Here is a 25770-nt window from a genome sequence, read left to right as displayed (position 1 = left end):
GGCTAGTTGTTTAAAATCTTGATGGTCAGGCAGCCAGACAGTCTAATAGCTACCTCATGGTACCATGGCAAACTCCTGCAAAATCAGGGCACAGTCCACCTTAGACTAGAGCACAAAGCCCAGGGATGCTGAAAAGATTCCATGAGCAAATCTTTTCCTGTTGAAATCCCATAAAAACAAATAGGATCCTATTTGAGGTTTTAGGCAAAGAGGTGTGATGTTTTTATGGAACTGATCACAGAGACACTGTCTACTTTTCTGTAAGGGACTTCCTATGCTTCTTCAAAGAGAAAGGTAAGTATTTCAGTGGGCAACATTTTCTTACAGAAAAAAAATAGAAGTTCTGTTGGGAGAATACACACCATGAGCCAAAAGACCTGGTGAGGATCTATTACAAGTTCGGGCCAGGGAATGCGCTCTGATAGGAGGATAATTTAGGAAACACACTTGCTTAACCAGGCTGGCTTTGCTTTCGTTGACTATAAGATGGGATGATAGCATTTCCTATTTGTCACACAGATAATCCCTCTCGATTAATGAGGGTGTTCATATTTCTTTATTCTGAGTTCTGTCAAACCAATGTTATCTGTTGAATTTATGCTAAATACTACAGTATATAATATTTAAAATGACAATTCACAGATGATATTCTTAAGCCCACTTCCAAAATACTTTCTGAAAGAGGGTGCTTTCAATGTAGCATCTTTGCAATAATGCATTGTTGTTATTAAGTCACTAGGTCATGTCTAACTCTTTTGTGACCCCAGGAACTATAGCCTGCCAGGCTCTTCTGTCCATGGGATTTCCCAGGCAAGGATATTGAGGTGTGTTGCCATTTCCTTCTTCAGGGGATCTTCCTGACTCAAGGATCGAACCTGCGTCTCCTGCATTGGCAGGCGGATTCTTTACCACTGAGCCACCAGGGAAGCCTGCAATAACACATTACCAACACAGTATTTACTAGTTTGTTTGTGTTGTCGTAAGGACATGGTTTATAAACATGAGATGTTCAAAGATATAGCCTTGAAAAGAGTCACTTGATCTTAAGCCAATGAACAAACTCATGTCTATCTAGTTTACTCCCACACTAACAAAGTAAATTTGGGGCTTAGTTGAAACAAAACTCCAGTATTCTTGTCTGGAGAATCCCATGGACAGAGGAGCCTGGTGGGCTACAGCCCATGGGGGTAGCAGAGAGTCAGACAGGACTGAAGCAGCTTGCACAGCACAAAATAGTCATTTTTGTTCGTACCGACTATTAATTTATGTGTTTTTATTTCCTGGTTTGCAAGCAAAACTTATCAAGCTAATTGGAAACTAACTCCTGAAGTCAGAATCAGGTTTCATAGGTGGAATTAGATATTTCATATCCTCTAAAATATCAACATAATCCAAGAAGGTCTTTGGAAATATGACTCCAGCTGATAAATTTTAAATCATATATAACATATGTGTAAAAGCAAAAATCTTTCTTCTCAATCTCAGAAATACGGTTAAGTACGTCTATTCATTTATCTCCCTGCCTTCTTCTTTCTAATTGTATCTGAGATTCTCAATTAAGATCCTAAAATCACAGAATAGAGTAAATCTTACTTACACTGACCACATGACTCAGAAAAGTTTATAATTTTAATGTTGGGTTGACATAAGCCTACTTAAAAATATCTGGGAGAAAAGCAGAGTGTGAAGTTTTATTCTCACGTCAACATTCAGCACATAGTATTCAGTTCCTGATTTGCCAGTTCCTAAGCAATTAAATGTTCTATTGACATCACAGGAAAGACTGAAGAATAAAAAGCCTTGCTATCTTAAATTGTAAATTGTGTTTTAATATAAAGCGCATAAAAAGTTGGTTTCTTTGTTTTCTATAATCCAGTTAATGAAGGATGAATTGTGCATTTGGCAAGTGATTCTGCCATGTGTCCATCCCTCTTGATTGGAAAAGGCAAAGAAGAATTAAAAACAAAATCCCTTCTCTTCTTTGCCCCCCGCCCCAAACCAAAGGCACACTCCAGAGTTGCTGGTCAAGTCTGATTTTTTTCCTCCTTCTCTCAGGAACTGCTAGGATGTTCTATAAAAAGATGTCAGGAGAGCCAGCATGGGAAAGTTAAATGCCCCAAAACGCCCTGCATTGCCTATAAGTACAAATGAAAAATGTTAAAGATTACTTAAAAACAGGAAGGACCTTTTGCAAAATGCTTTTGATTTATTGCTGTGTATGGTACAGATCTTTATCAATTATCCTCACTCTATTTTATTCAAAAACTATTGTAAACTATGACTTGGCATGTTGCTGCATACGGAAAAAAGGCATTAATCAACTCTAAATAAACAAGTGCAGAGATCTATCTAACAACTATGAAGTAGTTAATACATTTTAAAGCAATTTTATTCTAGAAAGGAGGTCTAAAAGAGTAGTGCTTAATTATCTGGACTCCTCTGTGCTGGGCTCCCTTTTGATTGTATTAATGAAGCAGCTGGCCCATTGTTTCCCTTTAATTCCTCTATTGTTTTAAGAATATGTCACAGCTCTTTATTCTTTTATCAGGTGCTGTGCAGGAGGACCCACACAATACCTCATATTCCTACTGTATTTGCCAATGCACAAAGAAACCTCCACAGCGGTTTGCAAAGAAGGGGCACACATAATTTATAAGTTCTGTTCCTTGCACTACCCCACTGTCAAGAATTTCAACAGTATTGGATTAGAATTCATTATAAAATTGGTATTAAACATCATGGCTACGTATAGATATATGTGCTGTGTGAATGTCCCTACCTTGAGATCTAGGTAGTAATGCCTGCGATGTTGAAATGGGACAGTTATTTAGCTTTGGAGGAATTATTCTGCCCAATCCCTTCCTAGTTGTGACAAGACTAAATTTCATAAGTGGGCATCATGTTGGATTTTCAAATTATTTAGGTAAAAAAAAGAAGTTAATGGACAAGCAAGTATCCTTGTTTCTTCTGTTTCCAGAAACAAATGTGTGTGTGTGTGTGTGTGTGTGTGTGTGTGTGTGTTTTCAACAGCCCATTTATTCCCCCAGAGAATGAATTTATGCTAGTGTGCCTAAATGGGATCATGGTTTCCTCTGTAGAACAATATATAATCTTTCTTAATTGAACTCTGATCACTTGACCACCTTCTTCTTGTATTTCACACACGTGAAGGAAACAGAGTCTTAGGTTAATGCGGAAATATCACTATACATCTTAAGGAATCAAAATGCTGTAGCAATTTAATATATAATATATTTTACACCAAAGCTATTTAAAAATGCTGGTTCATTTATGTGTAATTACCTTTTCTCTAAATTTCCATGAAAATCACACACACACACACACACACACACACACAATCACCCACAGTAAAAAATTTCGAAGGTCTGATTCACATAGACTTTCTCTTTTTACATACATGAGTTTTTCTTTGTTTTTTCCTTTGTCAGATGTCTGTATTTTTGGAGACTGTTTCACTGATTTTTACCCTTAGTGTTCCCAGTCCAATAAAGAGAAGTAAGCTTTAATGACTTAATGCTGTGTAGTAAAAGTTACCAACTTCAACTTTTAAAATATCCTTAGAAAATCCATTAGAATAACTTAGTATTGAAAACCACTGATTTCCTTTTGTATTGTTAGGTGAGTGTGTGTGGGTTTGGGTTTTTTTAAGCTCAAAATAAAGTTCCAGACTGGCATCCCTATCTAATTGCTTGAGGCTCCTTATCCTTATACATACTGAGGCAGAATAATATTAATAAAGAATCTAAATGTGATTTAATTGGTTCAATTTGCTGTGTATTTTTATGCTAAGCTTAGGTCCATATCTTGATGAGCCCAGATGTAGTTATGCTCAAGGTTTACAGCTTCACATTGCTTGCATTTCCTTATTTTTACAAAGCAAGTGTCTATCAATCACACAGATAAATTAGAAAGACACATGTATAGACATAACACATGGAAAAGATTTTTCAGCGTGCTGTGTAATTATTAACCTGATTTTTACCATTGTAAGGAAGCATGAATTGCAGATAGTGTGGACGAAGTTAAATGCTTTTCTACTGGATACATTTTGCTTATACAGAACTCTATAGGTATGGTTGAACAATATAATTGAAGCTTTGTCAGCTCTGTAACCTAGCAACAGATAATACTGTTAGGTTACTGAATTGCTCCTGGTTGACAAGTAGGGAGTATTTTTGTGTTTATCGTGTTTGCTAATGATGGGATCCTTTCCAAAAGGCTTGTCTTAATCTTAATTAGAGTTTATCAGCAGAGGTCTGCCTGACATTGTGCAGACACTGATTTCATAAATAATAAAAAGTGCAAGTGAAAAATTTGGCAGGATGGGGAGATATTTAAGGCCACCGCTTCTAGGAAGAGGAGCATGAATTTCCAAAATATAATCGAGTTTGAACTGTGACTTTATTCTTTATTATCAAAACTTGTAGTACACTTCACTGCAGTTTTGACAGCAATTATGAGAAGAATTTATAAGCTTCCTGTTAGGAACCATATCTGTTTGTACAAGAACTTTGATCATAAACATTACTTAGAACAGCAAGTACTTGGTTTTTCAAGAACGTCAAGGTCTGGGTAGTTATTCCTTTCTATGGAACCTTGAATGTATTTGCCCTTTATTTGTGAAAGGAGTGGTGTGGGGGTGTGGAGACAGGGGAGAGTGACTGTATTTGCAGCACTAGAGGCAAGGAGAGAATCCTAAAATAATCTTTCCATTTGGTAGAATCAAGGAAGGTATCAGCTGCTTTAGTGCCTGATGTCATTTGATAAGGACTTTATGCCCAGGCAGTAAGAATCTGATTTTTTTTTTTTTTTTTTTGCTCTGGTTTGTATGATATGATCTTTCAGTTTTTTTTTTTTTTTTGCAATGTTATTGATAATTTCTAATAATAAGTTGCACATCTTCCATATAATAAAGAGTTAAACATTGTAAAGCTGAATACGATTCACAAATTAACTAAATTCCTAACTGGTTTATGCAGTTGAAGGGTGATGCAAAGTCATTACTTTCTTTATCCACTTTTCTACACCTTTTCACTCATCATGCCCATATTCTTCAAATATTATTCAAAGCTATTTTCAGTTGTCATTTTCTGAGTTTCAAAGTAGACATCTCTCTATTGAACTGTTTGAACAAGTCTATGAAATATTTGATTATCAAAAGAGACTTTTTGTTCCTAGAGGTCCACCCTTTCTACTCTGTACAAACTGCAAATAGTTTACCCTTATGCCAGTGATCCTTAACTCCAGAGGCATAGGAAGCCTTTCAGGGAGCTTCTGAAAAATAATGAAACCCAGACCTCACTCCTAGTGATTCTCATTTGATTGATCTGGGGCAGGACCCAGGAACCAGTGTTGATGAAGAGTTCCCAGGTGAATGTACTGTGCAGTCATGGTTATAAAGAATTTTGATGCCTTTTAGTATCCAACTCAACTTGGGCAAATGCTACATCCATATTTAATAGATGTGAAATATTTAGACTACCACTCAGCACATAGTAAGTGCTAAGTGTAAGCTCTTTGTCATGTTAGAAGATAACCTGGCATTACTTCCACATCACAAAGATGAACATTATTCTTTGTATTGTGGTTATCCATTTTAAAGCTATATCTTATCACTGTGTAAATCTTCTTGACATGCATGCTAAGTCGCTTCAGTCGTGTCCGACTCTTTGCGACCCCATGGACTATAGCCCACCAGGCTCCTCTGTCCATGGGGTTCTCCAGGCAAGAATACTGGTATGGATTGCTGTGCCCTCCTCCAGGGGATCTTCCCAATCCAGGGACTGAACCTATGTCTCATGTCTGCAGCATCACCAGGCGAGTTCTTTACCACTAGTGCCACCTGGTAAGGGTGTGAACTATCTTATTTCTGATTCAGAGACATATCAGTGATTCTGAATAGTCAAGGTAAGGTACAAGGTAGTTACTTAGTGAACATCAGATAGCGCTGTGACTTGTGACACCTAGCATTTCATTCAGAATCTAGAGCTCAACTGCCTTGTTCAAAAGCCTATCTCCCATATCCCCTTTTCTTCCACATCCCCTCTAGCTGTGTGCTCTTGAACAGCTTATGTAAAATTCCAGCTTCATAATCTCACAGTAAAATGAGAATAAACAAAAGTCACCTCACTGCTTTCTTGGGAGAAATTAAGATAATGGATGCAAAGCACAGTGTCAGTGCAGAACACATAGTAACCACTTAATATATGTGTGAGTATTTCTATTATTAGCACTAAGGTCACAGAAGCATAAGAAGTTGCTCACAACTTGATGATAATAATCTAGGGGTACCTAGCTAAAGACTGTCATGTATAGGATATAGTTAAAGGGCTTCTACAAGACCACACAATAACTAATAAAGTCAGGACTAGAACTAAATTTTCTCACCCACAAGTCAAGTACTCTTTCTAGTTCATCTTTGTGCTAAGGACAAATAAATTTTCCGTGATTTTAGGTGCAAGCAATACCTCATTATTAGCATATAACCCCTTAGACCAGGATCATTTATTCTTGAATTACTGTGAAAAGAAAGTTGTAAAAATTTTATCAAGTAAACATATATGACATTTCCATACATGCACCCAACTTACATGCATGCTCAGTCGCTCAATTGTGTCCAACTCTTTGCAACCCCATGGATAGTAGCCTGGCAGGCTCCTCTGTCCATGGGATTATCCCAGCAAGAATACTGGAATGAGTTGCCATTTCCTCCTCCAGGAGATCTTCCTGACCCAGGGATCCAACCTGCATCTCCTGTGGCTCCTGAATTGGCAGGCAGAATCTTTACCACTGAGCCACCTGGGAAGCCCAACACCTTTACATAATTTTATTGGTGTTTATATCAATATACCATTCAAGTAGATTAGCATGTAGAAAATCCTCTTGAGTTAAATCTGGAGACATTATACATAACCACTGCATTTGCTACAGGAAACATCTGTTTAGATTCCTTAAATTTCACATCCATAGAAAGTTGACAGGAACACTAAACACAGATAGAATCCCAAATCAACAAAGTCACCAGGAGCTGAAACACTCAAAATTTTCAGATCTAACTAGCATCTAAAGTTCATTAATGAAAACAGTTAATGTGGTCAAAGAAGGTAAACTGCATCTCAGTAGAAACTTCCTTATGCTGGTCTTAGCTTTCAGTTGCTGCTGTTCACTTGTGTCCAGCTCTTCATGACCCTATGGATCATAACCCTCCAGGCTCCTCTGCCCATTCAGTTCTCCAGACAAGAATACTGGAGTGGGTAGCCATGCCCTCTTCCAGGGGCTCTTCCTGACCCAGAGATCAAACCCAGATCTCTCGTGTCTCCTGCATTGTCAAGCAGATCCTTGACCACTGTGCCACCAGTAGTTAAAGTAGCTTCGTTAGGAAAAGTGAAGGAAGGCCTCACTCTTGTTTGGTTTTTGCTGTTGTTGTTGTTCAGTTGTTAAGTCATGTCTGACTCTTTGTGACCCCATGGACTGGCCATAACAGGCTCTTCTGTCCTTCACTATCTCCCAGAGTTTGCTCAAATTCATGTCCATTGAATTGGTGATACTATTTAACCATCTCATCCTCTTGCTGCCCCTTTCGCTTTTTGCCTTCAATCTTTCCCAGCATCAGGATCTTTTCCAGTGAGTCGGCTCTTCACATCAGGTGGCCAAAGTATTGGAGCTTCAGCTGCAAATGTTGGTTTGATCTCCTTGCTGTCCAAGGGACTCTATACCCATTAAACAATAATTTCTCACTCCTGCCGCCTTAGCCCCTGGCAACCACCAGCCTGCTTTCTGTCTCTGTCCTTGAATACCCTGATACCTCATATCACTGGAATCATACAGTATTTGTCCTTTTGGGACTGTCTTATTTTGCTTATAACAAGGTCCTCAAGGTTCATCTATGTTGTAGCATTGTCAGCTTTTTAAAGTCTGAATAATATTCCATTTTATGTATATACTACATTTTGCTTATCCATTCTTCTGTCAGTGGACAGTGGGTTGCTTCCTTGTTTTAGGTATTTTTAAAATGCTGCCTTGAACATGGGTGTGCAAATATCTCTTTGAGACCCTGTGTTCAATTCTTTTGAGTATATACCCAGAAGTAGAAATGCTGGATCATAGGTAATTTTATTTTTAACTTTTTGAGGAAGTGTCATACTTTTTTCCAGGTTCTACCATTTTACACTCTCATCACTAGTGCAGAAGGGTTCTAATTTCTCTACATTCTTGCCAATGCTTGTTTTCTGGTGGTTTTGTTTGTTTGTTTGGGGGTTTTGGTTTGTTTTCTTTGTGTGTTCTTGTTTTTGTTTTGAAAGCGGTGGTCTTATTTTAAAACCAAATGTAATACCCTGTGATTTGTTTCCACTGAACATGAGGGCAATCAGTGAAGACATCAAAAAACCTAAATATCAACACGATTTATCATTTTCATGCACTTAGATTGTTTCCCAATCAAGATGAATACTACTGCCTTCCATTGAATTGTAAATGAGAGTTGGCTGTATTTACCCTAGCTCTAAAAACAGTAGGGTAGGAAACTTGTTCTCCTGTCTCCCCAGCCCCATGTAGATTGCTAGAAACTATGTTAGTTTCTAACTGGTCAAGATACGGTATATGATCCATAAATGATGCCGCCTTAATCTTTCTTTCTGAAATGAGCTTGTCTTCCCCCATGAAGCACAGACACATGTACTCACTGAATTCATAGGTGTGTGTTTGCTTTCCTGTGAGATTTCTTCTCTTGGACTTAGCAGGGCAGTGAGAAATGAGAAAAACAGACCCCCCAAACCAAACCAAACAGAGTAATGGTTCACAATTATACAGCACTTACTGAAAAGCCATGACCAATCTAGACAGCATATTAAAAAGCAGAGACATTACTTTGCCAACAAAAGTCAGAGCTATGGTTTTTCCAGTAGTCATGTACGGATGTGAGAGTTGGATTACAAAGAAAACAGGGCCGAAGAATAGATGCTTTCAAACTGTGGTGTTGGAGAAGACTCTTGAGAGTCCCTTGGACTGCAAGGATATCCAACGAGTCCATCCTAAAGGAAATCAGTCCTGAATATTCATCGGAAGGACCGATGCTGAAACTGAATCTCCAATACTTTGGCCACCTGATGTGAAGAACTGAATCTTTGGAAAAGACCCTGATACTGGGAAAGATTGAAGGTGGGAGGAAAAGGAGATGACAGAGGATGAGATGGTTGGATGGCATAACCTACTCGATGGACACGAGTTTGAGTAAGCCCTGGGAGTTGGTGATGGACAGGGAAGCCTGGTATGCTGCAGTCCATGGGGTCACAAAGAGTTGGACACAACTGAGCAACCAAACTGAACTGAACTGAACTGAACTGATGGCCGGTGCTGTTCTTAAGCTTCCACCTGTACTACCTCATTTAATCCTCATGATAATACCTTGAGTTCAGTATTATTACCATCATTTCCATTTTTAATTTTGAGGAAACTGATAGAATGCTTAAGTGATAAGTTCAAAGTCACAGAGTTAGCAAGTGGCAGAGCCAAGATGTGCACCCCAGGAGTCTGGTTCAAGTGTTCATACTTCCTCCAGATGGGATTATATCTTCACTAGCAGTCATACTTAGAATGTTTTATTTGAATCAATAAAACTGTATTACAATACTTGGGATATCTCTCCATATAAGTGGCTTCCTCAAGTTGTATGCATTAAACTCATCATCCAAAAAATTTGTCCAAGCTCTTTCCAAGAACCAATCCTTGACTTTTGTGACACCATTTTTTTGGTTCCCCCTCATCTTTCCAAATATATGTTTGCCGTGTCTTTAAATGATTGCATCTCCGCTACCCACATCTTAAATGTTTAGATTCCCCAAGTTTCAAACTTTGTTCTTTTTCTTCTCATGCTAGACTCTTTCTGTATTACCACACCAATGCAAAGAACACCCACAGTTATTTAGAATATGTTGATGACTTCCAAATTATTTTTTTTTTCTCTAGCCTTATTCTTCCCCTAAGTCCAGTTACCTCCTGGATACATCCACCAAAAAACCACTCAGGTACCTCAAGCTCTACCATTTCAAAGCCGAATTTCAAAAAAAAAAAAAAAAAAAGCCGAATTTCATTTCCATCTATATACATACACACATACATACAACACGCATTCAATACATACACACTTGGGCTATGGAGGTGGGCAGACAGAAATCTAAATCATGATTCTGCAGAGAGAAACAGCTTTGAGAAAGTTAGTTAACCTCTCCAAGCTTCAATTTTTTCAACTCTTAAACGAGGATACTATCATTCACCTCAGAATAATCGATAGGATTAAAATAGATGAGAAATACATAAACTACCTTGTCTATCAGGCCCAAAGAAACTAAACCTAATTAATACCAATTACATGTTATTGTCTATATAATACTACTTGTTAATATACCAGCTCTACTATGTTGCTAATGGAATTACCATCATCTGGTTTCCCAAACCAGAAACGTCTGTGTCATTTTCAACAGCTTCCTTTTTCTTGTCCATCTCATGAAATCACCCCAGTCCTCTCCCAGCCATGTCTCTCGAAATTGGCCCTTTTCTACCTCACAATTTACACTTCTTACAACTGAACTAAGTACAACAGCCTCCTAATAGGCTTTGAGGTAGCATTTCCTACCCCTTCAGTTTATTCTCCTCATGACCCTTAGATCTATATTCTGAGGGGGCAAAGCTCAGGTCAAAAATTTGTTCATTCATTCACTGAAAACAAATGCACACCATCTTCCCGCCATAAGCCACACACAACTGCTTTTATGTTACATCAAAACTGTCTCACCTGCTTCTAAACTTTTTGTGGGAAGAAGCCCTGATTTGTAATGTTTCCACTTCTGACAGCAAATACTATAGCTCTCACGGTGGCTAGTTACCAGCGTGACATCGACGGCACACAAAATTCCTGACAGGCGAACATCCCACCCTGTGATCCAGAACAGGTTGGTTCTGGCACGCCACTTCCCATAATCCACCTGTGTCCTCCCTCAGGCTCCAAGTTCCGGGTTTGCCAGCCGCTGAGGCTCTTCGATAATCCTGCTCTCACACCCATGTACCTTTCTCTGCCAGTAACAGTGTACCTGCCAGGTCCCCCCACACATACTTCAGCTAGTTTTCCTCTGTTCTACTTGAATTAATTAAGAAAAAACCAAAAGTCATCTTGGATGCCTTGCCTGACTCCCCCAGGAAGTCTCAGCTATTCACCTCTCTCACATTTTCTTTAGCACTAGGGCATGACACCAGCACGTAGTATTGTAATTCGTTTGTATGTGTACGTTCAGTTTGTGTGTAAGTTGTGTGTGAAGCCATAGCACCCGGCCTGGCACACAGTGGGGAGTTCAGTGAATACTGAACTGAATGATTGATTTGAAAGACAAAATCCTAAAACACCTGACTTTCTCATCAAACCCGCAAAGTACATTTTCAGTCCAATTTAGCCTTTTAAAATGACATGCTCTCCATTATACAGAGTGAAGTAAGCCAGAAAGATAAAGAACATTACAGCATACTAACACATATATATGGAATTTAGAAAGATGGTAATGATAACCCTATATGCAAAACAGAAAAAGAGACACAGAAATACAGAACAGACTTTTGAACTCTGTGGGAGAATGTGAGGGTGGGATGTTTCAAAAGAACAGCATGTATACTATCTATGGTGAAACAGATCACCAGCCCAGGTGGGATGCATGAGACAAGTGCTCGGGCCTGGTGCACTGGGAAGACCCAGAGGAGTCGGGTGAAGAGGGAGGTGGGAGGGGGGATCGGGATGGGGAATAAGTGTAAATCTATGGCTGATTCATATCAATGTATGACAAAACCCACTGAAATGTTGTGAAGTAATTAGCCTCCAACTAATAAAAAAATTAAAAAAAAAAAAAAAAAATGACATGCTCTGATGAAATATAAAATGGTAAAGACAATAAAAAATGAAACATTACTGAATATGTCCAAAAACAGATATGTATTACTGCTGCCGGACTGCCTAATAATGTAGAAAAATGATTTTTTGTTTATTTTTTGGAGAAATTTTCCTACACATTTCTTTATTTTTTTTAATTGGAAGATAATTGCTTTACAATATTGTGTTGGTTTCTGCTGTCCAACAATGTGAATCAGCTATAAGTATACATATATCTCCTCCTTCTTGCACTTAATACTTTGTGAATTTTATTTTATTTTAGTTTATTGACTGGATCTTTTGGGTTCAAAATTTGAATACAAGTATTTGGAGTCATCTTGCTATGGAGCTCACTGCTGTGATAAAGATAAGCTGAGTGCTACCTTCTCCAAACTATTGATTTCTCCTGGGTACCTGAATTCACAACTTTTCCTTTGTAAAACATAGCCATAGCTAGATTTACCAACAATATAAATTTATCAAAAACAGGAAACTGTTACTATTAATATAAGTTATGCTGTTCAATGCTGAAATTCTATGACTCCAAAAGACCAGGCTAGGAGGCTGAACTGCAGTGCCTGCCTCTGCCCTCCCCACCTCTCTATTACATGGACTCAATAAGCAGTTTCCCAGAGGAAAGATAAGGTGCAGATGATTACTTTGTCTAGAGCCGTGAGTAGTTTGGATCTGTATGCACATCAGAGAAGGCAGAGCAGCCAAATGCAGGAGCCTCCCAGGGGAAAGAGGTGTCACCAACAGAAATAGCACCAACTTAGCACTTTTCAGTACTCATCGAATTACACGATGATGCCATTTAGCTTCTACATTTGTAAATCAATCAATCAATACCAAAGTGAATCTGTTTTTCAACTTTGGCAAATTTGTATTCTTTCAGATATGTTAGAGCCAAAGTAGAAAAAAAAAAAGTGGTTGTTTTCTAGTCCTTTAGTAAATGTGTGTTTTCCTTGGAAATTTTCACATAAATTTGAGGTCGGTAATTTTAGGTTTGTTTTTTCACAAACATACTGTCACAAATGGTGTCTTGTTTGCTTGCCTTTAGCATTTAATCAGCTGCTTTAATTAACTGTCCCAGGTCTCTCTAAAACGAAGTCCTGAATCTTCTAGTCAACTGCGCCGTATCATATACTGTTGTTATCTTTTCCACCCGATTTTTACCGCAAGTTGTTTAAAAACTATGATCTCTTTGAGGGTGGAAAAAAATGAAGTGCAGTTGAAAAGGCAGTTACTCTGAAAGATAAACAGAGCAATATTACTTATCAGAATGGATACAATTTTTACTTGCTTAATGAGTACAATATATAGCCTTGCAATATATACACAATGAGAAAAAAAGCTTTATAACATATCAACTATGCCATATTATTTCAGGCATAACTGTATAGGATACGTATCTAGGCCTGAGAGTGTAGATAACAAAATATAAGTGCTTTGCCTGTCTAAACATGTTAAATAAATGAGCATTTGCTATCGCATTCCAATACATTAGAAGATGTACTTGCATAGTTAATTTTCTTTTTAATGCACCACACGTGATCATTTGAAGCGCCGAGCCAGAGTCTATCTTAGTGTTTGAAGAAAGGGTTCTTTTCATTTAAACAAATCTTTATTTAAATAAGCCTTTGTGAAAAGGATCTTTGGTGTATCTTCTTTTCAGGAAGTTCAGTCAGGGTAAAGGGAGATAAAGAAGCTATATTATAAGAAATATTATAAAAGTAAAGATCACTCAGCATCCGCCCCTCCAAAAAAAAAAAAAAAAAATGGAAGCAGACTTATGCAGAGAACAAAATGAACTGGAATTGCCTTTAAACTTTCTAAACTTTAGGAATTTTGTTTACTTTCTTTGTAGTTTTAGGAATCATATTTATATATATACCAATATCTGTATCTGATATGTCAGTATCTGGGAAAGAGAGAAAAAGAGGAGTAAGGTGCAGGAAGAATAACTTCAAAGGCTCACTTGGAATACATTTTGAGGTTGGATCCCTACCGTTTATGTTCTTAGGCAGTATATACCATGTAATAGCATGGTTAATGATTAAGTCAAGCACAGAAGGCAAAAAGTTGTCAATTCTTGACAAAACTCTGTACAGATTATGTCTATACTTGGTCCTTAGTCTTCTCCTACTGTTGGTCACTGAACAGTACATTTAATGCAAGAAATATAATTTTCCACATAGGAGGTATGAAAATTCATAAAAGGAAACCTCACTAAAATGGAGTAGGGAAGTCAGATGCGGGAGCTGGCAAGTACCACTTGACATCAATACAGAACCCAACAGGAAGAGATGGTCTTTGTATCTCCATCAGGAAGTGACATTATTTAATGCCACTCAGCTGGAGGAAGAAAGCATTTCTCATCACCTGACAACAGCTCAGCCAATGAAAGTCTGTAACAACTCAGCCAATGAAAAGCCACTCTATTTCAAACTTCCAGTTTCCAATGGACTTCCAGTGGACTTTTGGTTTATCATAGCTCTCCCAACTTCCCCTTCTCTATAAAATGTTTCCTCTCTTTTGTTTTACCAGACTTTCATATGGTTCGCTATAGTTGCCTGTCCCTAATTGCAGTCCTTTGTTATTATAAACCCGTGTCGCTGGTAAAATAACTGGCTGTTTTATTGTTTTAAGTGAACAAAGGGAAGAGGAGGGCAGCTGTTGTCTTGATCCAACACTCCACCCAGTAGAAACTGATGTGAAAAACATGAGGAGGTGCTATTGACATCAATCCAATGTACAGCAAGCTGGAGTATTCTATGTCAATTCTATCTTTCTCTTCCTTTTTTTTCTTAATAGGGGGTCAGCTTTGGTGCACGACTACGAAGGCCATCTCTGAGGGTGAAGAGCTAATTGCCTTTGTGGTGGATTTTGACTCAAGGCTACAAGCTGCCAGTCAGATGAGTCTTACAGAAGGGATGTACCCGGCGCGCCTGCTGGACTCAATTCAGCTGCTTCCTCAGCAAGCTGCCATGGCTTCTATTTTGCCCACAGCTATTGTCAATAGTAAGTGTTGAGTGCAGGAGCCCAGGCAATAGCTTTGTAGTGGTGATGGGTATTTAGGGGAGAGAAAAAAATAATGCCTACTGACAGGCAACCAGAGACAGAGTTATTTCCTCCATTGCTGTGATTTTATTTGCTCTTCTCTCCAACTTTAACTCTCTGTGTACGTGTGTGTGTGTGCATGAGATCACTTCTTATGGGAATATAAAAAGAACTTAAATTCATTCATTTCACGTTGGATTCCTGAATGTCACAAACAAAAATCTGATATTCTAAACTAAGCAATGTTCAAGGCTATTTAGCTATAAGAAGCCCAATATCTTTCACTGATGCTCCTATGGTAAAATAATTTTGGTATTAAGAGTTAAAACATAAGAAAAAGAAAACAAAATCAAATTTGATTAGATATACTAATGAAGGGAAAATATAGGCTAAATAAGACACCATCTAATATAAAAAATTAAAAAGAGAAAGAAAAATACTCCTTAGAGTACTTTATATGCAAAATTTTAAAATATGCCCTAGAAAATCTGTCTTTCTGATTATATTTTGTTAAAAGGACTGGTGAACTTAGTTTGTATTTCTTGAACATACAGTGACCTGATATGACATAAAATCAGTGCTTCAGGAGTCCCAAGATCTGAGTTCTAGAGTCCACTCTGATTTTATCTGTCTCTGAGAGAGAACATGAATACCAGTTACATCTTAATAGAAGAAAAGAATCTGAAGCCAGTAGGCAAGTGAAATATTGCCTTGAGTCAAAAATGTCCTTGAAAATGCCCGAGACTTTGAATGATGCAGAAAATTCTAGAGACTATAGCTATGTCCCAATACTATATATATTTTTGTGTGTATAGTAAATTATGTTCAGTAATTACTGAATTATGTTGTTGCTGTAACTACATCCTCCAGAATGAAGAACTTCTCATGTGTATCTGGAATTATTCTGCATACAACCACTGGATTCAGTGCACCCAACCCAAGTGTATTTTTAGATTCCCTTAGTGTAAATGTAGTTATCTTCTTTGCTGGACCTTTACTTTGGATAGTGAGGAACTTGATGTAACTTGAATTTGAGACTAAATGATTTTGTTACCAGGTATCCTGTACATACATGCTAAGTCACTTCAGTCATGTCTGACCCTTTGCGACCCTATGAACTATAGCCCGCCAGGCTCCTCTGTCCATGGGGATTCTCCAGGCAAGAATACTGGAGTGGGTTGCCATGCCTTCCTCCAGGGGATCTCCCTGACTCAGGGATCGAACCGTGTCTCCTGTGGCTTGGGCAGTGCAAGCGGATTCTTTACCGCTGCATCACCGGGGAAGCCCACCAAGTATCCTAGGGGTACCTTATATTATTGTGATGCTTCAGTGTATGAATGTTCATTCTAATTATATATATTTGAGGTTATACTTTGTTTGCTTTCTGTAGCAAGATAACGGTTAATCTCAAATAAATCAACATGGATTCTACAGGCTTTTGTTCTCATTCTTTAATTAGCTAATCAGTTAAAGTCATCCTGCATAAACAGCCACTTTATTAAATATTGTGGCCCTCTGAAGTGTAAATGTAACTAACTTGGGTGGGAAGGGTTAAATAATAAACAGTAGCCAGGTGTGATTTTGTAGTTAGATTGTATTTGGAAATTCTGTATTGTACCTACCTGTTCCTTACTTCTCATTCACTAGAATTTGGTCCTTAATTTTCTCCTTATCTCCTTCAACAGGATCTCTTGAGCCATCTCCTTCACCATCATGGGCTTCCACCACCCACTATACACTGACAGTTTATAAATCACAAGTCCAGCTGTGTCTGGCGAGTTTCAGACCTCTGTTGCCATCTTTGCAATGTTCATCTCTCTTTCTCACAGAAATATCCACTTACATGCATCTAATGTGACCATGTACCCCAGTGTGCCTGGATTTGTCCCAGTTTACAGGGTTGTCTGCCATCCCCTCTGATCCATGCCCCCTTTCACTACAAAAGTGCCAAGTTTGCACAATACAGTGTCAGATTTGGTCGCTATACACGCACTAGCCTGAATTCATCACCCATCTGTCTTATATTCCCTGTAGAGATGAATGAACCACTGCTTAACACAGAAATGCTAACAAGAAGCCTAGGCACCAAGGACAAACCTTACCCTCCACTCTAGCGGTCATCACTTCCAGTCAGTTCTACTTCCTCAATATAATTTTTCTTCTCTCTGTCCCTCTGGCCATTGAGGTATTATGGAAGAGTGTTTACACCAGGCTTTTCCAACCTCAGTTCACCCACTTACATGATCACAGCAAGTTACTCAACCTCACATTCTTTACCTATTAATGAATGAGGGTGAAAACACACACACACAGAAATTTTCCATGAATGAATTGATGAGAAATACATATCATACATATTATAGCATGACCTAACAAGTATTATATGGCTATTAGCTACAATTCAAACTGTAACATAGTTCACTTAGATTACTTCAATTATAAATCATAAGTCTTCCTTCCAAAGTTGCTACCTTCCAATTCTGCTCCACAGTTAACATTATATCATAGCGGTTTCTATCACTCTATTATTTAAAATGATTCAGTAACTTTCCATACTCATTGAGATAGAAACTTGAACTTTAAAAATCCTACAGTGGGACATCCTTGGAAGTCCAGTGGTCAGGACTCCTGCTGAGGGTACAGGTTCAACCCCTGGTCAGGGAACTAAGATCCTTCATGACATGCAGTGAGGCCCCCAAAAAATAAAAGCTTCCATGGTCTTTGGTAGTCTGTCCCTGACTTCTGCAGCCTCATCTCTTCCTGAGATTACAGAATAGCCTCTCAGCTTCTACCCAGTCCCTCGTAGGCTCCCATGATGATCCCTTGACTGCAAGAATACAATCCCCTTCTCCACCTGACTAGATTAATTTCATCCTTCACAATGCAGCTAAGGCATGTCATCATCTTCCCTCTAAATTCTTCTCTCACCTCATCCTCCCTCCAGTTCTCTCCCCAGGCTCATATTTCTTTTCCATGCCCCAAAACACCCCTCAGATACCTCCATCAGAGCAGTCATCACATTCTTATATAATGACCTAACCACCTGTTAACCAGCCCCAAGCGACCTAAGCTCCTTAAGAACAGCTGTTTTGTCTCTCATTTTGTTTTACAGCCAACTCAGCATAAATAAGGCACTTAGGACGCACTCTGCAATTAATTAATTAAATGAATAAATGATGTCAGGAGCTGACACCAAGGCTAACTTCAGTGCAGCAGCCATTAGATCCTTTACCTTTTAATCAAGCAGATAAAACATTTCATAGCATGTGTGACTACTGCTATTTTCTAAATGCCTACTTTTCTAAACCATAAATACAATATAAACAATTCAGGATCAACCTCTTGTGCTTTATGTTGGGAGTCTCCTACAGTACCACTTTCTAAAGAGTCTGTGGGAAGGTAAATTGCATTGAATGTAACATTCCTTTATAAGCTCAGTCCTGTACTGTGGACCACCACCAACACCTCACTAGCCACTGTCTGATTGCCTAATTCAGAACCAGAGAGCAGACTCAAAAAAACGGAACCAAATGCAGTTTACCCATGAATGGCCCTAAGTGGGCAGCCGCTAACGTGTCCCTGTATTTCTGCTTGCAGAGGATATATTCCCTTGCAAGTCCTGTGGCATCTGGTATCGCAGTGAGCGGAATCTGCAAGCCCATCTGATGTACTATTGCAGTGGAAGGCAAAGAGAAGCTGCACCAGTGTCAGAGGAAAATGAGGACACTGCTCCTCAGATTTCCAGCCTGTGTCCCTTCCCACAGTGCACCAAGAGCTTTTCGAATGCCCGAGCTCTAGAAATGCACCTGACCTCACACAGTGGTAAGTGCCTCTCTTGTTTCTTCTGCTCTAGGAGACCCTGTTCTTTCTCTACATACATACACATGTACACTCACACATATTGTGCATACATACATTCATATGTCTCTTTCTGCCTATAAAATCAAATTAAACTTGCTGAACCAGATACTTATTACCTTTTGTCACGTACAATCAGTATATTCTGTTCAAAGGACGTGGGTCTGGATTCTTCTCTAATGGCTTACAGTGGTCAGTTTACAGGCCAAAGCACTCTATAGTTTTTTTTTTTTTTTCCAACTAAAATCAAATAGCATCAGTTTTAGAAATCGCAATACCCTTTGTATACTGTCATCAATATTCATTCATTTATGTGTCAGGTGATCTTCGCAAACTTACCATGCACTGTTTCCCACACAGCAGGGACTCAATAGTAGGTACATAAAAATATTTGTATTTTTACATATTTTACATAAAAAGTATTTGCTGAATGGAAATAAAGCTTTTATTTTGAAAGATCCAATTAAAATCCCACTTGAGAGAAAGTAACTTTTAAATATGGATCTGTAAAAGGTTCTTGACTTCTAAAGTGTGCATGATAACAACATAGTTGAATTTTTGACAGAAAAACACTTTTAGTGCTAGGTTTTAAAACTTCTTAGGAAAAATCAGCCTGCAAAACAAGTTTTCTTTTTTTAAAGCCTTCCCTTAAGAGCAAGGTGGCAACTATTCCTATTTTTTTAATTAATTTTTATTGGAATATATATGCTTTACAATGTTGTGTGACTACTCAGCTGTATCTATACATATATCCCCTCTTTTTTACTATTCCCATTTATTTTGGAATTGTATGCCCAATTATTGTCAGTATCATCTCATAGTATTCTAATTCTTATATTTTAAAAATAATTGAAGTGAACCAAATGTACATAATTACATTAATTTTAGGTATTTTTTCAAACATTCTTGGATAGGGCAAACCAAGTTTTGGAAATCATAGTTCTTCAGCACATAGAATACAAAACTTGTTAGACACCCTGGGGTGACTTCCTTCACTGTTTTTGCTTGGGTTGAATAATTAAAAACTAAAGTAGGTGCTCAGTTAAAAAAAAAAAAAAAAACCTAACTCCAACCTACAATACGGTAGTACTGTGCAAGCTTTTGTCTTTGTACCCATAAAAATAGGCAATTTTCTTTTTACCCATTCTCTACCTTATCCCTGCAAATGAGCTGTCTTTATGTAGGTGATAAACCAGGGGACACAGAAACAGGTTGGTTGTCTCACACAGTGAGTGCAAAGTCATGCACAAAACAAAAATAAGAGATAGAGAGATTTTTCCAGCTCAATAGAAAAATGAGTCCTGGATTAGCTAAGGAGAAAAGGGGAAAAATAAAAGAAGTCCTTTTTTATCACTATAGGACTGGGTGTTGTCTGCCATATTTTCATTTTCTGAATATAGAAGGTATTTCTCATTTTAGTGTAGAGTGCAGAGAACAGGAAGCAAGCCTGACTTAACTATATGACAACAAATGGGACACAGGTTGACCTTAGTGAGTAAAAGTGTCTAGCTCCCAATTCCAATTCATAGGGGAGTGGTTCCCCCTGCCTCCCCGCATCGCCCCCTCAAGTAATTCTTTAGACACCAATTGGGTGTCCTGAAATTCAACTCCACTCAGTTCTGATACTACCGAGATAGCATTAAATTCCACAGATTAAGGGGTCAGTTCTACAAGAGTGACCCCCTTCACTCCCATCCCAATTCAGACCAGTCTCCTGTGCTCCTGACCAACTAGCTGTAAATCAGAGATTGCCATGGCACCCCCTTGGTTTGACTGATTTGCTAGAGTGATTCACAGAACTCAGATAACACATTCTCACTAGATTACCAGTTTATTTTAAAAGGATATAACTCAGGAACAGCCAGATGGATGAGATGAATAGGGCTAGGTTTGAGAATGGACAAGGAGGCTTCATTACGTAGGCATGATGATTAAGTTATTGGCCACTGGCAACTGAACTTCATCTCCAGCCCTTCTTCCCAGAAGTGGAAAGCAGTGGAAGTTCTGACCCTTCACTCACAGGGTAGGTTCTTCTGACAACCAGTCTCCATCCTTAGGTTACCTGAAGGCTTTACAAAAGTCACCTCATTAACATAACAAAGACACATTTATCACAAGAAACTCCAACAGTTTTAGAAGCCTTGAGCCAGGAACCAAGGGTGAAGACCAGATGCATAGGCAAAATAGATTTTCCTCATCTGAGGGACCAAATATACATTTCCTGTAAATCACAATATTGCATTGAGACTTACCTACCAGTCAGTGGTGATATTCAAAATATTTAATAACTGACCAGAAACAGGCCATGATCAATCAGTACAAATGTCAGTCTGAAATGACTATATTAGTATACTAATATAGTTGAACAGACTGGTAAATATCAGCTGAATATCAGCCCTGGATAAAGATAACCCATATTAAGCAAAACCATGAAATTCTAAATTTATACCAAAGATAAATTAGGATGTTATTAATTACTTAACAAAATGATTTCTATTTGGATTCTGTTGTATAAAGACCTAATTCTAGCGCAGTAAGTGCACTAAGTTATTTAGTTTGCATGCAGGTTGTCAAATAAATACCTGCCTGTTCCTACTGTGGAGCACAGTGGTTTGGTAAGAAGCCTATTGGATTAGAAATCATAAAATCTGAGGTCTGGGCATGGCTTCATCACTGAATTTACTAGATAATTATTTAGATTTATTACCATAATCAATTCCTTTAGCCTCCCTGAATTTGTCTTCTGACCTGTAAAATTAAAACAGCACTGCCCATCCCACTACAATGTGATACTACTCATGAAAGTGCTTTGGAAAGTATTAACTCCAGTTTATTATTATCACATATGGTGAAAGGTATCATGGGAAAAAAGTTAATATCACAAATGAGATTCTGCAAGATTTCAGTTCATTTCCGCTGTGTTGAAGACATGAGGTCATTAGTAACGGTTCGTATCACCAGCAAACCAAAATGTGTGGTTCTCAGTCTGCTTTTGTATGTTTCTCCAGGAGTGAAAATGGAAGAATTCCTCCCCCCTGGTGCTAGTCTAAAATGCACCGTCTGTAGCTACACTGCTGATTCTGTGATCAACTTTCACCAACACCTGTTCTCCCATCTCACTCAAGCTGCCTTCCGATGCAATCACTGCCACTTTGGCTTCCAGACTCAGAGGGAGTTATTGCAGCACCAGGAGCTCCATGTCCCTGGCAGCAAACTGCCCCGAGAAAGTGACATGGAACACTCTCCAAGTGGAACCGAAGACAGCTTACAGCCAGCCACAGACTTGCTGACCAGAAGCGAACTCCCCCAGAGCCAAAAGGCCATGCAGACTAAAGATGCGAGCTCTGACACGGAGCTGGACAAGTGTGAGAAAAAGACTCAGCTCTTTCTCACTAACCAGAGACCCGAAATTCAGCCTACAACCAATAAACAAAGCTTTTCTTACACGAAAATAAAGTCTGAGCCCTCTAGTCCAAGACTCGCCTCATCTCCAGTTCAGCCTAATATTGGGCCTTCTTTCCCCGTGGGACCCTTTCTATCGCAGTTTGCTTTTCCCCAAGATATCACAATGGTCCCTCAAGCTTCAGAGATCTTGGCCAAGATGTCTGAACTGGTGCACCGGCGCCTGAGGCACGGAAGTAGTAGCTACCCTCCTGTCATTTACAGCCCCTTGATGCCCAAGGGGGCTACCTGTTTTGAGTGCAACATAACCTTCAATAACTTGGATAATTATCTAGTGCACAAAAAACATTACTGCAGCAGCCGATGGCAGCAGATGGCCAAGTCCCCCGAGTTCCCTGGTGTTTCAGAAAAGATGCAGGAGGCTGTGAGTCCCAACACGGGTCAGCCCTCCATCAATCTTCTCAATCCAGCCACTCACTCCGCGGATCCCGAAAATCCACTTCTTCAAACACCCTGCATCAATTCTTCTGCCGTTTTAGATTTAATTGGGCCAAACGGGAAGGGCCACGACAAGGACTTTTCCACGCAAGCTAAGAAGCTCTCCACCCCCAATAGCAATGATGATAAAATTAATGGGAAACCTGTTGATGTCAAAAACCCCAGCGTCCCCTTAGTGGATGGGGAAAGTGACCCAAATAAGACTACCTGTGAAGCTTGCAACATTACTTTCAGCCGGCACGAAACCTACATGGTCCACAAACAGTATTATTGTGCGACGCGCCACGACCCTCCGCTGAAGAGGTCGGCTTCCAACAAAGTGCCTGCCATGCAGAGAACCATGCGCACGCGCAAGCGCAGGAAGATGTACGAGATGTGCCTGCCGGAGCAGGATCAGAGGCCCCAGCTCGTCCAGCAGCGCTTTCTCGACGTAGCCAACCTCAGCAACCCTTGTACCTCCGCCCAAGAAGCCACGGAAGGGCTGGGCGAGTGCTACCACCCAAGATGCGATCTCTTTCCAGGAATTGTCTCAAAGCACTTGGAAACCTCCCTGGCCATGAACAAGTGTGGCCCGGTTTCTAAATGTGACACTGCCCATTCCAGCGTCTCCTGCCTGGAGATGGACGTCCCCATCGATCTCAGCAAAAAGTGTTTATCCCAGTCTGAGCGGACGACCGCGTCTCCCAAAAGGCTGCTGGACTACCATGAGTGCACCGTGTGCAAGATCAGTTTCAACAAGGTGGAAAACTACCTGGCCCACAAGCAGAATTTCTGCCCGGTCACGGCCCATCAGCGGAACGACCTGGCTCCGCTCGACAGCAAAGTGTTTCCCAATCCAGAAAGCGAACGAAACAGCCCCGACGTCAGCTATGAAAGAAGCATCATAAAATGCGAGAAAAATGGCAACCTGAAGCAGCCTTCCCCCAATGGAAACTTATTCTCATCCCACTTAGCTACGCTGCAGGGCCTGAAAGTCTTCAGCGAAGCCGCTCAGCTCATCGCGACAAAAGAAGAAAACAAACATTTGTTTCTTCCCCAATGCCTGTACCCTGGAGCAATAAAGAAGGCCAAAGGAGCCGACCAGCTTTCTCCGTACTATGGAATCAAGCCAAGTGATTACATTTCCGGTTCTCTGGTCATCCACAACGCGGATGTGGAGCAAAGCACAAACGCGGAAAATGAATCTCCCAAAGGCCAGGCTTCCTCCAACGGGTGCGCTGTGCCGAAGAAAGATTCCCTGCCCTTGTTGCCCAAAAATCGAGGCATGGTCATCGTGAATGGTGGACTGAAGCAAGAAGAGCGCCCTGCCGCCAACCCCCAGCAAGAGAACATTGCCCAGAACCCTCCGCGTGAAGACGGCCACAAGTCTCCGCCCTGGGTCCCCGAGAACCCCTTAGCCACGAACGAGAACGTCTCCCCAGGCATTCCCTCCGCGGAGGACCAGTTGTCTAGTATAGCAAAAAGTGTGAATGGCTCCACCCAGGCGCCCACGAGTGGGAAATACTGCCGGCTCTGTGACATCCAGTTCAACAACCTCTCAAACTTTATAACTCACAAAAAGTTTTATTGCTCATCACATGCCGCGGAACACGTCAAATGAAATCACTAAATCAATGGACATCAGTCACCTTTGGTACCAGTGTTTAGTATGTTGTTCTACCCAGTACAGGAAAAAAAAAAAAAAAAAAGCTGTTTGAATTACGTCCGGGCGATCAGGAGATAATTCATTATGGCTGAGTTGAAGACTTAAGGTGTAATTTCATTACAGTCCATTAGTAAAGTGTATTATTGGTGCCATTTTCCAAAAAAAAAAAAAAATTAATTTATTTTACCAGCAGTATTCATAGCTGTGGTTATGTTATTTTTTATTTAAAAACTTTATATTAAAGTCATTTGTAATGTTATTGTATAGTTATTGTGTAGCACATATGGTTTGCACTGTAAGTAGCTTTTGAATAGTCACAAACAATACAGAAGAGCATTTTAGAAATAGCTTCCAAAGCACTTGTGTATCTTGATTTCTTCTTATATGCTGTTGCAGATATATGTATATGCTAAAATATAACTTGCAAAGATGTTCTAAATACACGTGCTATAAGTTCGCCTTAAGATTTCAATTCTTGGATAATCAGGCTCCGTTTGCACTTTATATTTTAGCAGATACAGTCTCTTAGTCACTAGGCTTTGCATTTGTATGTAGCCGTACGTTTCTGTCCATTTTCTTAATCTTAAACATGTATGTTAAATGAAGATGGCGATTTTTTTCTTGTATAGTACTTGTATTTTCTTTCGCTGATGCAGCTCTGTCTCAATTTTTAAACCTTTGCTGTTAAATGCAATACTTTGTAAGAATGAACAAAATTACTGGAAGCAGTATTGTAAGTAATGAAGTAGTATTAATCGGTTTTATCTTTTGAAAGGCACAGTCTAAATCGAAACCCTAAACTCAATGCTGCAAGTATGAATTTAATTCATATATAAGATCTATTTAAATATAAGAGTAGCAATACTGCACCTGGTGATCACAAAGATAATGTTCTACTTCTGATAGAAATAATTTCTCAACAAATGTTGTTACTATGCATGTATATGAATGGAATAAAATTCCAGATTGTTGGAGAAGTCTGGCATACTTTTTTTCTTTAAAATACAAGGGAAACCCTATATACCTGTTCTTTGTAACATGAGTAGGTTCAAAACAGTACTGGATAAATGTAGTGACATGATGACAAACCGGTAAAGGGAGACGTTGTCCTTTTTATGCATCTAGTTAATATAACTTATTATATTAAAACGAACTGGAGACTCCAGGCTCTGGAACTAGAAAAGTTCTTCATTATAAATATATAAAAGAAGCACTGTCTTTGTGTTCTCTACACCTCCATTCCCAACCCCCTACCAACTGTAGCACAGAAAAAGACTGATTTCATAAATGTCTGAAAGGCTTAATAAAATCTACCAAAAGAATTGGCACCAAAGTTGGTCACATGCACCCAACGTTTAGATGGAGTTTGCCAGATAGA

General features: G+C 39.3%; 1 protein-coding gene across 2 annotated transcripts in view; it reads left to right on the top strand.

The window, feature by feature from the left end:
• Positions 1 to 25369, top strand: part of ZFPM2 (zinc finger protein, FOG family member 2) — a 502740-nt gene extending 477371 nt beyond the window's left edge. For both annotated transcript variants that reach the window (XM_043880290.1, XM_043880291.1), the window contains exons 6-8: positions 14744 to 14950; positions 18587 to 18811; positions 21856 to 25369. In XM_043880290.1, coding sequence (XP_043736225.1) covers positions 14744 to 14950; positions 18587 to 18811; positions 21856 to 24347 — 2924 coding nt within the window. In that variant the 3' untranslated portion in view covers positions 24348 to 25369. The remainder of the gene's footprint in view (positions 1 to 14743; positions 14951 to 18586; positions 18812 to 21855) is intronic.
• Positions 25370 to 25770: the final 401 nt, after the last annotated feature.

The sequence above is a fragment of the Cervus elaphus genome, chromosome 21, assembly GCF_910594005.1.
Source record: "Cervus elaphus chromosome 21, mCerEla1.1, whole genome shotgun sequence".
Lineage (NCBI taxonomy): Eukaryota > Metazoa > Chordata > Mammalia > Artiodactyla > Cervidae > Cervus > Cervus elaphus.
This window is presented reverse-complemented; position numbering and strand designations above follow the sequence as displayed.